Source organism: Dryobates pubescens, chromosome 13 (assembly GCF_014839835.1).
Source record: "Dryobates pubescens isolate bDryPub1 chromosome 13, bDryPub1.pri, whole genome shotgun sequence".
NCBI lineage: Eukaryota > Metazoa > Chordata > Aves > Piciformes > Picidae > Dryobates > Dryobates pubescens.
Window position 1 is genome coordinate 559,716 of NC_071624.1, and position 14,666 is coordinate 574,381.

Here is a 14,666-nt window from a genome sequence, read left to right on the forward strand (position 1 = left end):
CCAGGGCTCTCAGCCTTTGCTGCTCCCAGAGCTGCTCCAGGCCCCTCAGCAGCTCTGCAGCCTCCCCTGGACTCTCTCCAGCAGTTCCCTGTCCCTCTGGCACTGGGGAGCCCAGAACCAGGTCTTTGATTCCTATTCTAAATGCACTCTGCAGCTCTGTCCCCCTGAGCATGAGGTCTTCTCTGCCCCCCTAAGCATGAGGTCTTCTCTGCCCCCCCTGAGCATGAGGTCTTCTCTGCCCCCCTGAGCATGAGGTCTTCTCTGCCCCCCCTGAGCATGAGGTCTTCTCTGCCCCCCTGAGCATGAGGTCTTCTCTGCCCCCCTGAGCATGAGGTCTTCTCTGCCCCCCTGAGCATGAGGTCTTCTCTGCCCCCCTGAGCATGAGGTCTTCTCTGCCCCCCTGAGCATGAGGTCTTCTCTGCCCCCCTGAGCATGAGGTCTTCTTCCTGGGGTAGCCCCAGGAGAGGTGCTCGGAGTTGCTGAGCCTGGCAGCAGATCTCTCTTCAGCTGGCTGTGTCTGTAGCTTGGGCTGGGGGAAGCATGGTGGGGAGGTGTGAGTGGAAGGAACTCAGCTGGGAAATGTTCTTCCTAACAACAATAAGAAGCTAAAGAGCAGAGATTGTGGATGTGGTGCTGAGGGCCATGGGGGAGCAGTGGCAGTGTTGGCTGAATGGTTGCTTGGTTGGTGGCCTCAAAGCTCTTTCCAGCCCACATAGCTCTGTGGTTCCATGATCTGTGTTGAATGAGTGCAAGGTGCCAGCATTGCCCTCCACAGTACCACTTCTGTTGCCTTCCCTGTGCTGATACCTTCAGCAAGAACCAAGCTGTCCTCTTTGATGCCCTTCAGCTTCCTTGGGGGGCCTGCAGAACTTGGGGGATGTGAAGGAGCTTCAAAGCAAAGCAGAGGGAGCTGAAGGGATTCTGACATTTGTTTGTTGTGTTTCTTTTCAGCTAAAGCTGATGAAGCATTGAAGGCTAAAGAGAGAAGTGAGGAAGAAGCCAAGAAGAGGAAGGAAGAAGGTAATGCAGTCTGAAGTCCCTCACAAACTGAAAGCCACTCAGCCAGAAGTGAGCATGCTGAAGGGAGCCAGCTGCAGTGGGGCTCAGGGGTTTCCTGTTCTGAAGTTGGGCTGCCCTCTCTGCTGCTCCTCTGGCACACCACAGCTTTCTGGAGCTGGGGAAACACAGCCCCATGGGGCAGTACAGCCTGGGGGCTGACCTGGTGGAGAGCAGCTCTGGGAGTGCTGGTGGGCACCAAGGTCACCATGAGGCAGTAATGCCCTGGGCAGCCTGGGCCAGGACTTGACAGCTCCTTCCATGAACAAATTGTTCCTCATGTCCAGCCTAAACCTCTCCTGGGGCAACTTGAGGCCATTTCCTCTTGCCCTGTCTCTTGTTCCTTGGGAGCAGAGCCCAACCCCCACCTGGCTCCAGCCTCCTCTCGGGGAGCTGCAGAGAACCAGAAGGTCTCCTCTCAGCCTCCTCTTTTCCTCCAGGCTGAGCACCCCCAGGTCCCTTGGCTGCTCCTCCCCAGGCCTGTTCTCCTGACCCTTCCCCAGCTTGGCTGACTTGCTCCAGCCCCTCAGTGTCCTTCTGGGAGCGAGGGGAGGTGAGAGAGATGAGTGATTAGCTAGGAGCAGTCCATCACCTAAGGCTCTTGCATGGTTTCAGGGACATGGCTTAGTGGCCATGGTGGTCTTAGGGTGGTGATTGGACTTGATGAGCACAGGATCACACACAGGATGTTGGGGGCTGGAAGGGACCTTTGAAGCTCACCCAGTCCAACCCCCTGCCAGAGCAGGGCCACAGAATCCAGCACAGCTCACACAGGAACACATCCAGATGGGGCTTGGAAGACTCCAGAGAAGGAGACTCCACAACCTCTCTGGGCAGCCTGCTCCAGGGCTCTGGGACCCAGATCTTAGAGGTCTTTTCCAACCCAACATTCCTCTTCCTCTGGTTCTATAACCCTGCTGGATGCAAGGGTGGTGAGGGTGGTCCTTCAGCAGGTGCCTAGGGCTTGTGGTTTAGGTCTCTCAAACTGAAGTGATGAGCTCTGCTGAGTTCAAGGTTGAAGGTTGGACTTGGTGATCTGAGAGGTCTCTTCCAGCCAAGCATCCTTCCCAGGCTCCAGATGCCCCTACTCTGAGCCTGTGTGCTGAAGTCTCTTTGGCACTGGGAGCCCTGCTGTGTAAACCACCAGAAGCTTGCCTGTGAAACACCTCAGGTTGGTTTTTCTGCCTTGGAAGCTCTTCCAAGCCCTCAGCTCTGGCTGCTTGCCAGGCAGGTTTGGAGCTGGTGAGTTACTGGAATAAGATCTACCAGTGAGGAGCACTGAAAAGAGCTTTCCAGGTGCTGGGAACTACCTCCTGAATATCTACACAAAGGGAATTTGTGGCTGAAAAACTAACTCCAGAGATCCCCCTTTGACCCTGGGGCTGGAATGAATTGCATTGCAGATCAGAACGTTGTCAGCTTGGACTGGGTGACCTTTAAAGGTCCCTCCCAACCCAGAGCACTCTGTGATAATCACTTAGTGTGGTTTGCTTTGAGACCATGGTGTGCTGAGGGGAATGAATTCATGCTCAAAGCTAATCCTGCTTGGGCAAGGTGTGTGTGTGTGATGCCTTCATGATGATCTCACAGCTTGGAGCTGGTTTCAAAGCAAGAGGGGAGCTCTGCTGTCAGAATCATCGAATCACAGCAGGGGCTGGGCTGGAAGGGACCTCCAGAGCTCCCCCAGCCCAAGCCCTGCCCCCAGCAGGGACATCCTGCACTGCAGCAGGCTGCCCAGAGCCCTGTGCAGCCTCACCTTGAACAGCTCCAGGGCTGGGGCCTCACCTGGCAGCTCCCTGGGCAGCCTGCTGCAGGGTTCCAGCAGCCTCCTGGGGCAGAGCTTGTTCCTCACATCCAATCTCAATCTGCTCTGCTCTCATCTCAAACCACTGCCCCTGGTCCTGTCCCTGCAGCCCTTTGGGAGCAGTCCCTCTGCAGCCTGCTTGGAGCCCTTCAGCTGTTGGAAGCTGCTCTGAGCTCTCCCTGGAGCCTTCTCCAGGCTGCACAGCCCCAGCTCCCTCAGCCTGTCCTTGTAGCAGAGCTGCTCCAACCCCTGATCATTTTTGTGGCTTCCTCTGGACCTGCTCCATCAGCTCCAGGTCCTTCCTGTGCTGAGGGCTCCCCAGCTGGCCCCAGCCCTGCAGGTGAGGTCCCCCCAGGGCAGAGCAGGGGGGCAGGATCCCTCTCTCCAGCCCTGGCAGTGGGCACTGGCAGCACAGGCTGGGGCTGCCCTTGGCCTCCTGTGCTGCCAGTGCCCACTGCTGGCTCCTGCCCAGCTTCTCCCCCACCAGCACCCCCAGGTGCCACTCTGGCCACACTGCTTTGGATGCAGCCCAAGGCTGCCCTTGGCCTTCTGGGCTGCAAGCTCAGACTGCTGGAATGGCAGAGGCAGGCTCACAGCTGGGGGCTGGGGGGGTGGTCCTGGGGGCTGGTGGTGGTGAGGAGCTGGATCTGCCCCAGCAGAAATTGGCAGCTTATGTTTGGCACAATCCATCTGTTGCTGTTTCCATCCCATCCCATCCCATTGTGAGGCCTCATCTGCTAACAATTGCTTGGCCTCCAGTGATGGGAAAGGGGAGAGCATGGAAAGGGGAAGGGGAGGGGGGAAAGAAGACACCAGAAGGGGCTGGTTGGTGACTTGGGAACAATGGCAACTGAAGAGCAAAAAGCAGGAGGCAAACTTCTTTCAATTGATTAATAAGCACCATAAAAAGTGTCCTGTGGTGCACTTTGAAAGGGTTGTGAGGACCCTGGGCTGTTCTGAAGTGAATAGAAAATGTCTCCTGAGGAGCAGCTTGTGGAAGAAGAAGTCATCAGTTGGTCTGCAGACTCAGCCACCACTCAAGGAGCACTGCAGGAGGAGAGAGCTGCTCCGCCTTGGGTCGAGGGCTGGAGCACGCCACAGCCATCAGGCACTGTGCAATGGGAAGCTTCACTTCCCTGGGGCTTGGGATCCCACCTGGGCTTCCCAGCAGGACCTTTCTCCCTCTTGCCTTCATCATCTTATTCTCTGCTCTGCTCTGCTCTGCTGAGACCACCAGCTGCAGTGCTGGGGCAGCTCTGGAGCCCTCAGCACAGGAAGGACCTGGGCTGCCCAGGGCGGTGGTGGAGTCGCCCTCCCTGGAGATCTTCAGGCAGAGCCTGGATGAGGCACTCAGTGCCATGGCTGATGGTGGGATGGTGCTGGGTGAGAGGTTGGACTGGATGATCTTGGAGGTCTCTTCCAACCTGGCTGGTTCTGTGATTCTGTGAATTGTCAGAGCAGGTCCAGAACAGCAATGCTGGCAGGGCTGGCAGCCCTCTGCTCTGGGAGGGCTGGGGTTGATCAGCCTGGGGAAGAGAAGGCTCCAGGGAGACCCCAGAGCAACCTTGCAGGATTTGAAGGGGGCTACAGGAGAACTGGAGAGGGACTTTGGACCAAGGCCTGGAGAGACAGGATGAGGGCTGATGACTTCAAACTGGAAGGAGCTGGATTGAGATTGGACATGAGGAGGAAAGCCTTCCCCAGGAGGGGGCTGAGCCACTGGGACAGGTTGCTCTGAGAAGCTGTGAAGGGTCCAAGGCTGGGAGTGTTCAAAGCCAGGTTGGATGAGGCCTTGAGCAGCCTGGGGCAGCAGGAGGTGTCCCTCCCATGGCAGGGAGATTGGAACTGGATGATGTTTGAGGTCCCTCCCAACCCAGACCATGGTGGGTGTGCCAGAGCAGGTTCTCTTTCCCACCTCCACCACACAGCTTCCAGCTGCTGGCCACTTCTGACCTCCTCTGCTGGACAAAGATGAGCTTTTCCCAGTTCCTCTTAGTTCTCAGGTCTCCATCTGGCTTCTGTGGCCAGTTCTGAACCCTCTTTGGTTTGCTGCTGTGTGATGCCCAGCTGCTTGGAGCTTGGACTCAGGTGGACAGAGATGCTCTGCCATTTCCCCCCCCTAGTTCCTAGGCTGTGGACAGAAAGTGCCAGGGTTCTTTCACCTCCTTTCCACTGGTTTAGGTTTTGGTTGCTGCTTTTGGTTCTGCACAGAACAGTTTCAGCTCACTGTGATCATTTGGCTCTCACTGGATTAGTCTCCACTGCATAAATGAGGGGGGAGGGGAAGGTGAAATGCCAATTTTGTCTGATCTGAAGTCTTTGATACCTGCTCAGAGTGGTTGCCAGCCTGCTGCCCCAAGCCTGTCTGCTGGGAATGGTGCTGATGAGACTGTGCAAGTGCTGGAAGCAATGGCCACTTGGCAGAGGCTGCCTGAGGAACCTCACTGGGTTCAGTCTTGGGGCAGTTACTCCAGGAAGGACATTGCAGCAGGCCCAGAGAAGGGCAACCGAGCTGGGGAAGGGTCTGGGGAGCAGGGCTGGGGAGGAGCAGCTGAGGGCCCTGGGGGTGTTCAGCCTGGAGCAGAGGAGGCTGAGGGAGACCTCCTGGCTCTCTGCAGCTCCTGAGAGGAGGCTGCAGCCAGGGGGGGCTTGGGCTCTGCTCCCAAGGACAAGAGATAGGATGAGAGGAACTGGCCTCAAGGGGAGGTTTAGGTTGCACTTTAGAAGAAGCTTCTTGACTGCAAAGGTTCTCCAAGCCTGGCCCAGGCTGCCCAGGGAGGTGGCTGAATCCCCTTCCCTGGAGGGGTTTAAAAGACACAGAGCTGTAGTGCTGAGGGCCAGGGGTTGGCCCCAGCCTTGGCAGGGTTAGAGGCTGGCTGGACTCCAAGGTCTTGCAGGGCTTTTCCAACCCAAACCATTCTGTAAGAGCTTTTGCCTAAACCATCTCTGGGTTCAGGGCCTTGATGTGGAGAGTGAAGAGAATCACAGAATGGCTTGGCCTGGAATTGTCCTTGAAGACTTTGAGCCCAACCATCAGCCCAGCCCCACCATGGCCACCAACCCATGGCCCCAAGTGCCATGGCCACAGGTTTCTTGAGCACCTCCATGGATGGGGACTCCACCACCTCCCTGGGCAGCCTGTGCCAGGCCCTGATTTCATTTCTGTGTTGGTAGCTCCATGGTGACCCTGGCTCAGATGTTGCTCTTCCCTCCTGCCATAATCAAACCCAAGTGGGGCAAAGAAGGGTTCCTCAGCTCCTTACAAGGTGAATCTTCCCCCTCCCCACCCCAGGCCTGGTGGCCAGGGTGTCTCAACACCTCTGCTATGGGGACAGGCTGAGAAGGTTGGGGTTGTGCAGTCTGGAGAAGAGAAGGCTCTGAGGAAACCTTATTGTGGCCTTCCAGGGTCTGCAGGGGGCTGCAAGAGAGCTGGGGAGGGACTTGTGAGGGTGTCAGGGAGGGATAGGACTGGGGGGGATGGAGCAGAACTGGAAGTGGGGAGATTGAGATTGGCTGTGAGGAAGAAGTTGTTCCCCAGGAGGGTGGTGAGAGCCTGGCACAGGCTGCCCAGGGAGGTGGTGGAAGCCTCCTGCCTGGAGGTGTTTGCAGCCAGGCTGGAGGTGGCTGTGAGCAACCTGCTGTGGGGTGAGGTGTCCCTGCCCATGGCAGGGGCTGGGGCTGGCTGAGCCTGGAGGTCCCTTCCCAGCCTGGCAGTTCTGGGGCTCTGTGAAGGTTCCTTTGATGGCAGTTTCCCTGCCCAGGGAGGTGTGGGCTGAGCCTTTGGACCTCAGCTGCTCAGAAACCCAACTGCCTGACCTGCCAGCCCAGCTCTGCCCCTCCCCTGCCTGCCTCCTCCATATGCAGAGGTTCTGCTGCCATGAATACAAATCAAGGACAAATTAGAAGCTACAGACAGCTGACCTGAGCTCAGACTGGAGACTGGAGGGGCCTGTGCTGGTTTAAATGTTTGAATTGCCAGAGTCCCTGCAGCCAGCTGAAGGACACCCAGCAAAAGGCTTGGCTTTGGTTTGGCTTTGGCTTTGGTTTGGCTTTGGCTTTGGTTTGGCTTTGGCTTTCTCATTCTTTTATATATTTTTAAGTGATAAAAAAAAGCCAGCAAGCAAAAGGCCTCCCTCCATCTCATTTGAAGGTTTCAGTTTGATCACATTTGCCCTTCCATTGGAGCTATGCTAATTTGCTGCATGAAGTGAGGATTATGAAGAGCAAACCCACTCTGCTCACAGGAGTCTTTGCCTTGCAGGCTTCTCTCTGCCATGCTCCTGGGCTTGGGCTGTGGTGGTTGGTTTGTTTGTTTGTTTGTTTGCTTCTTTTCAGCCACCTGAAAAACTGGCAGCAGCCTCTGAGGGATGGGGTGGGCATTTTGCTGCCAAACTTGGCTTCCACTGCAGGTTTGGCAAGCAAAATTCAGCTGGAATCAGAGAAACACTCAGCTTGGAAAAGAGCCCCAGGAGCACCAAGTCCAACCCAGAGCCCTGCTCTGCAAGGCTCAGCCTAAACCACAGCCCCAAGCACCACAGCCAACCCCCCTGCAAACACAGCCAGCCCTGGGGGCTCCACCACCCCCCTGGGCAGCACATTCCAAGCCCTGACCACTCTGCATGGGGAAAAAGGTTTCCTGATGTGCAGTCTGAGCCTCCCCAGGGGCAGCCTGAGGCCATCCCCTCTTGTTCTGTCACTACTGACCTGTGAGCAGAGCCCAGCAGCAGCCTCTCCACAGCCTCCTTGCAGGGAGCTGGAGGCAGCCAGGAGGTCTCCCCTCAGCCTCCTCTCTTTCACACTAACCATCCCCAGCTCCTTCAGCCTCTCTCCAGCAGATTCCTTCTCCAGGCCCTTCCCAGCTTCCTTGCCCTGCTCTGCCCTGGCTCCAGCCCCTCCACAGCTCTCTTGAGCAGAGCTGCCCAAGCCTGGGCACAGCACTCCAGGTGTGGTCTCCCCAGAGCTGAGTGCCAGGGGACCACCTCCCTGGGCAGCCTGCTCCAGGCCTCAGCCACCTTCAGAGTAAAGAAGTTCCTCCTCCTGTTGAGATGGAGCTTCCTGTGGTCAAGTTTGTGCCCATTGCCTCCTGCCCTGTCACTGGGGATGCTGGTGGCCAGCTGGGCAGTATGATGGAGATGGACACAAAGAAGTCTATGAGAGTTGGGGCAGTTCAGCCTGGAGAAGAGAAGGCTCCAGGGAGACTTCAGAGCAGCCTTCCAGTACCTGGGCTGAGGAGGGACTTTTTACAAGGGCTTATAGTGATAGGATGAAGGGGGGATGGATTTAAGCTCGAGGAGGGCAGATTGAGACTAGAGGATGAGGAAGAAATTGTTGAGAGTGAGGCTGGGGAGAGCCTGGCACAGGCTGCCCAGGGAGGCTGTGGCTGCCTCCTGCCTGGAGGTGTTCAGGACCAGGCTGGATGAGGCCTTGAGCACAGAATCATGGAATCAATAAGGTTGGAAGAGACCTCAAAGGTCATTGAGTCCAACCTGTCACCCAAGACCTCCTGACTGCAGCTGGTGGGAGGTGTCCCTGCCCAGGGCAGGGGCTTGGAGCTGGATGGTCTCTGAGGTCCCTCCCAACCCGACCCATTCCAGGAACCTGTGAGAGGTTCCCACCAGAGGACAAGGAAGAGAACTGTTGCAGGTGGCTGCCCCCAGTGTGCCAGTGGCTCAGGGGAGGTGGCAGTGGCAGGCAGTGCCCCCAGGCTGTGTGTCCCCTGCTGGCCTGGGGGTGGGAGGGATTGGCTCTGCCCAGGCAGCTAGCAGTGCAGGCAGGTTTGGCTGTGTGGCTTCTACTTGTAATGCACTCTGGGGAAATGAATTTGGCAGCAAACCAGCAGGAGGAGGTTTGATTCTCTCGGGGAGCCCTCTCCCTTTTGGGGCTCAGTGACCCTGAGAGCCCTGCCCTGGCCCCCAGCCCCGCGGGCAGGCTGGGCTCCGGCCCTCCGCCCTGAGGAGCCAAGCAATTACTGCCCCAGGGGCTGCTCATCAGGGCACACTGCAACTTGATTCTGGGGGGGGTTGGTGGCCTGTAAAGGCAGGGGGTGGAGAAGAGTTTCCCGTCCCTGCAGCACAAGAGAAGCGATGTGGCAGAATCTAATATCCCGAGGTCAGGCTCTGCAGGCGGATCAAAGGGGGCCGTGGCCACGTGTGGTGGGAGGGGAAGGGGGGAGGAATCAGGGCTACAAATGTGCTGGGATATGTGTGGAGACAGTTTAATTTGTTCCATTTATATGAACAAGGCATGTGGCACATGCTTGGAAAAATGTCCCTGTGAATAGGCTTGGAAATAGCAAAGCCACGTGGGCAGGGGGGCCAGGGGCTGGAGACAGGGAGGCATGGAAGGGAGGCAGCTCTGCAGGGGCTCAGCAGCCTCCCTCCCCTGTCCTGAGCTCTGCAGGGGCTCAGCAGCCTCCCTCCTGTGTCCTGAGCTCTGCAGGGGCTCAGCAGCCTCCCTCCCCTGTCCTGAGCTCTGCAGGGGCTCAGCAGCCTCCCTCCTGTGTCCTGAGCTCTGCTGGGGCTCAGCAGCCTCCCTCCCCTGTCCTGAGCTCTGCAGGGGCTCAGCAGCCTCCCTCCCCTGTCCTGAGCTCTGCAGGGGCTCAGCAGCCTCCCTCCCCTGTCCTGAGCTCTGCAGGGGCTCAGCAGCCTCCCTCCCCTGTCCTGAGCTCTGCAGGGGCTCAGCAGCCTCCCTCCCCCTGTCCTGAGCTCTGCAGGGGCTCAGCACCCTCCCTCCCCTGTCCTGAGCTCTGCAGGGGCTCAGCAGCCTCCCTCCCCTGTCCTGAGCTCTGCAGGGGCTCAGCAGCCTCCCTCCCCTGTCCTGAGCTCTGCAGGGGCTCAGCAGCCTCCCTCCTGTGTCCTGAGCTCTGCAGGGGCTCAGCAGCCTCCCCTCCCCTGTCCTGAGCTCTGCAGGGGCTCAGCAGCCTCCCTCCTGTGTCCTGAGCTCTGCAGGGGCTCAGCAGCCTCCCTCCCCTGTCCTGAGCTCTGCTGGGGCTCAGCAGCCTCCCTCCTGTGTCCTGAGCTCTGCAGGGGCTCAGCAGCCTCCCTCCTGTGTCCTGAGCTCTGCAGGGGCTCAGCAGCCTCCCTCCCCTGTCCTGAGCTCTGCAGGGGCTCAGCAGCCTCCCTCCTGTGTCCTGAGCTCTGCAGGGGCTCAGCAGCCTCCCTCCTGTGTCCTGAGCTCTGCAGGGGCTCAGCAGCCTCCCTCCCCTGTCCTGAGCTCTGCTGGGGCTCAGCAGCCTCCCTCCCCTGTCCTGAGCTCTGCAGGGGCTCAGCAGCCTCCCTCCCCTGTCCTGAGCTCTGCAGGGGCTCAGCAGCCTCCCTCCCCTGTCCTGAGCTCTGCTGGGGCTCAGCAGCCTCCCTCCCCTGTCCTGAGCTCTGCAGGGGCTCAGCAGCCTCCCTCCCCTGTCCTGAGCTCTGCTGGGGCTCAGCAGCCTCCCTCCCCTGTCCTGAGCTCTGCTGGGGCTCAGCAGCCTCCCTCCTGTGTCCTGAGCTCTGCAGGGGCTCAGCAGCCTCCCTCCCCTGTCCTGAGCTCTGCAGGGGCTCAGCAGCCTCCCTCCTGTGTCCTGAGCTCTGCAGGGGCTCAGCAGCCTCCTTCCCCTATCCTGAGCTCTGCAGGGGCTCAGCAGCCTCCCTCCCCTGTCCTGAGCTCTGCTGGGGCTCAGCAGCCTCCCTCCTGTGTCCTGAGCTCTGCAGGGGCTCAGCAGCCTCCCTCCCCTGTCCTGAGCTCTGCAGGGGCTCAGCAGCCTCCCTCCTGTGTCCTGAGCTCTGCAGGGGCTCAGCAGCCTCCTTCCCCTATCCTGAGCTCTGCAGGGGCTCAGCAGCCTCCCTCCCCTGTCCTGAGCTCTGCAGGGGCTCAGCAGCCTCCCTCCCCTGTCCTGAGCTCTGCAGGGGCTCAGCAGCCTCCCTCCTGTGTCCTGAGCTCTGCAGGGGCTCAGCAGCCTCCCTCCCCTATCCTGAGCTCTGCAGGGGCTCAGCAGCCTCCCTCCTGTGTCCTGAGCTCTGCAGGGGCTCAGCAGCCTCCCTCCCCTGTCCTGAGCTCTGCAGGGGCTCAGCAGCCTCCCTCCTGTGTCCTGAGCTCTGCAGGGGCTCAGCAGCCTCCCTCCCCTGTCCTGAGCTCTGCAGGGGCTCAGCAGCCTCCCTCCCCTGTCCTGAGCTCTGCAGGGGCTCAGCAGCCTCCCTCCCCTATCCTGAGCTCTGCAGGGGCTCAGCAGCCTCCCTCCTGTGTCCTGAGCTCTGCAGGGGCTCAGCAGCCTCCCTCCTGTGTCCTGAGCTCTGCAGGGGCTCAGCAGCCTCCCTTCCCTGTCCTGAGCTCTGCAGGGGCTCAGCAGCCTCCCTCCCCTATCCTGAGCTCTGCAGGGGCTCAGCAGCCTCCCTCCTGTGTCCTGAGCTCTGCAGGGGCTCAGCAGCCTCCCTCCCCTGTCCTGAGCTCTGCAGGGGCTCAGCAGCCTCCCTCCTGTGTCCTGAGCTCTGCAGGGGCTCAGCAGCCTCCCTCCCCTGTCCTGAGCTCTGCAGGGGCTCAGCAGCCTCCCTCCTGTGTCCTGAGCTCTGCAGGGGCTCAGCAGCCTCCCTCCCCTGTCCTGAGCTCTGCAGAGGCTCAGCAGCCTCCCTCCCCTATCCTGAGCTCTGCAGGGGCTCAGCAGCCTCCCTCCTGTGTCCTGAGCTCTGCAGGGGCTCAGCAGCCTCCCTCCTGTGTCCTGAGCTCTGCAGGGGCTCAGCAGCCTCCCTCCTGTGTCCTGAGCTCTGCAGGGGCTCAGCAGCCTCCCTCCTGTGTCCTGAGCTCTGCTGGGGCTCAGCAGCCTCCCTCCCCTGTCCTGAGCTCTGCTGGGGCTCAGCAGCCTCCCTCCCCTGTCCTGAGCTCTGCAGGGGCTCAGCAGCCTCCCTCCCCTGTCCTGAGCTCTGCAGGGGCTCAGCAGCCTCCCTCCCCTGTCCTGAGCTCTGCAGGGGCTCAGCAGCCTCCCTCCTGTGTCCTGAGCTCTGCAGGGGCTCAGCAGCCTCCCTCCCCTGTCCTGAGCTCTGCAGAGGCTCAGCAGCCTCCCTCCCCTATCCTGAGCTCTGCAGGGGCTCAGCAGCCTCCCTCCTGTGTCCTGAGCTCTGCAGGGGCTCAGCAGCCTCTCTCCCCTGTCCTGAGCTCTGCAGGGGCTCAGCAGCCTCCCTCCTGTGTCCTGAGCTCTGCAGGGGCTCAGCAGCCTCCCTCCCCTGTCCTGAGCTCTGCTGTTGCAGTGTCCCACCCCCCATAGTTCAGAACTTCTTCCTCCTGTCCAGGCTTCCTTCAGGAGAAGTTCAAAGGCTCTGCCTGGATGTAGTGGAGATTCCAGAGCCAGGCTGGATGTGCTGCAGCAGGATTTGCTTGCCTGAGGTCAGAGCCAGGCAGCTGTGGAAGTGGAAGTGCCTTCCTCCCTGGCAGGGAGGGACACTGAGGTGCCCTGCAGTGCATCAGGTCCAACCTGAGCTCATCCTTTATGCTCAGGACATTTTATTGAGGTTCATTCCTTGTGTCAAGGACCTGGAAAGTGTCTTTGCTGCAGGAGTGGTCAGGGCCTGGCAGAGGCTGCCCAGGGAGCTGGTGGAGCCCCCAGCCCTGGAGGGGTTCAGGAAACCTGTGGCACTTGGGGCCAGGGTTTGGTGGCCATGGTGGTGCTGGGTTGATGTTGGACTGGGTGACCTCAGAGGGCTTTTCCAACCCAAACAATTCCTGGGCCCAGTATCCATCCCTGGGGTCCCCACTTGTGACTGGTTAGCAGCCTGAGGAGGAAGTGTTGACTACCACCCTCTGGGTAGGGCCTGGCCAGCAGCCCCTTCCCCACCACACAGACTCTGTCTGGGCTGTCCTCTGTCACTCTCCCTAGGAGGAGGCTGTGGTGTGCTTAGGCACAGGGGTTTCTACAGAGCACATATTCAGGCATGAGAGCTTTTATCTACAGGAGTGGGGAGAGCCTGGCACAGGCTGCCCAGGGAGGCTGTGGCTGCCCCCTCCCTGGAGGTGCTCAGGGCCAGGCTGGATGAGGCCCTGAGCAGCCTGTGCTGGTGGGAGGGGTCCCTGCCCATGGCAGGGGGCTGGGGCTGGATGCTCCCTGGGGTGCCTTGCAACCATTCCATGATTCCATGAGTGCAGCTGTGCATTAGTTGTGTGACTGCCCTTCCAAACCTGTAATTCCCAGTCCTGGCCATTTTCCCCCCAAAGGCAGGTCTGCAGCCCCAGCTGCCCCCTGGGCCGAGTGCTGCTTCCTTACTGTGCCACCAAGCCCTGTGGCTGTCTCAGGGGGCCGTGCAGCATCTGGCACAGGCTCTGAGCCTTTCTCATCTGTGTTTAAGCCTTTTGTTGACATCTCCTAATGCAAAGTGAGCAGGAGAGGAGTCAAGACTGGCAGAACAAGGGGAAGTCTGGGGGCAGGTGCAGGGGCAAAGTGCAGCCTGGCAGGGAGAAGATCCCCAAATGAACAGGAAAGCAGGATAAAAGGGTGCTGCAGGTGTGCCAACCTCTCTGCTCACTCTCTCTGTCCATTTGCTTCCTCCCCAGAGCTGGTCAGGAAGGGCATCAATAGACCTCAGCTCTGGTTAGGCCACACCTTGAGTCCTGGGTCCAGTTCTGGGCTCCTCAGGTTAAGAAGGACATTGAGCTGCTGGAAGGTGCCCAGAGAGGGGCAACAAAGCTGGGGAGGGGTCTGGAGCACAGCCCTGTGAGGAGAGGCTGAGGGAGCTGGGGTTGCTTAGCCTGCAGAAGAGGCTCAGGTGAGACCTTCTTGCTCTCTACAACTCCCTGCAGGGAGGTTGTAGCCAGGTGGGGGTTGGGCTCTTCCCCCAGGCACCCAGCACCAGAACAGAAGGACACAGTCTCAAGCTGTGCCAGGGGAGGTTTAGGCTGGAGGGGAGGAAGAAGTTCTTCACAGACAGAGATGTTGGCCTTGGGAATGTGCTGCCCAGGGAGGTGGTGGAGTCCCCATCCCTGGAGGTGCTTCAGGCTGGGTGAGGCACTCAGTGCCATGGTCTGGTGGATTAGGTGGGGTTGGGTGATCAGTTGGGCTTGATGATCCTGGAGGTCTCTTCCACCCTGGGTGATTCTGTGAGGGCTGGAAGCCCTCTGCTGTGAGGCCAGGCTGAGACAGTTGGAGTTGTTCAGCCCAGAGTTGTGGAGCCTCCTCTGGAGACTTTCCAGACCCATCTGGGTTAATTCCTGTGCCACTTGCCCTGGACTCTATGCTCCTGCTCTGGCAGGGGGTTGGACTCCCAGGAGACCTCCTTGTGGCCTCCCAGGATCTGCAGGGGGCTGCAAGAAAGCTGGGGAGGGACTTCTGAGGGTGTCAGGGAGGGATAGGACTGGGGGGGATGGAGCAGAACTGGAAGTGAGGAGATTGAGATTGGATGTGAGGAAGAAGTTGTTGCCCATGAGGGTGGTGAGAGCCTGGCACAGGCTGCCCAGGGAGCTGCTGGCAGCCTCCTGCCTGGAGGTGTTTGCAGCCAGGCTGGAGGTGGCTGTGAGCAACCTGCTGTGGGGTGAGGTGTCCCTGCCCATGGCAGGGGCTGGGGCTGGCTGAGCCTTGAGCTCCCTTCCAAGCCTGGCAGATCTGTGACCCTGTGAGGCTGGAGAGCAGGAGGCTGTGCTGAGGCTGAGAGCTGCACTGTGCTGCTCAAGGGCTGCTTGCTGCCTGCCCGGCCCGGGGCTGTCTGCCTGAAATACGACCCCGGAGATGAAGCCCTACAGGGGACAGAGCAAACACAACAGCAGGAGCTGCTGTTTGTCAGCAGCCCTGCCCCAGCCACCGAGGTAAAAATGATCAGTGCGCTAATATAGGCCTCTATTGATCAGCAGAGGT

At 59.6% G+C, this 14,666-nt stretch overlaps 1 protein-coding gene across 1 annotated transcript in view; it reads left to right on the plus strand.

Moving 5' to 3' along the window:
- The window catches only part of RSRC1 (arginine and serine rich coiled-coil 1), a 147,551-nt gene that overhangs the window by 116,366 nt on the left and 16,519 nt on the right, over window positions 1-14,666 (plus strand). The window contains exon 10 of the mRNA XM_054166456.1: window positions 952-1,020. Coding sequence (XP_054022431.1) covers window positions 952-1,020 — 69 coding nt within the window. The remainder of the gene's footprint in view (window positions 1-951; window positions 1,021-14,666) is intronic.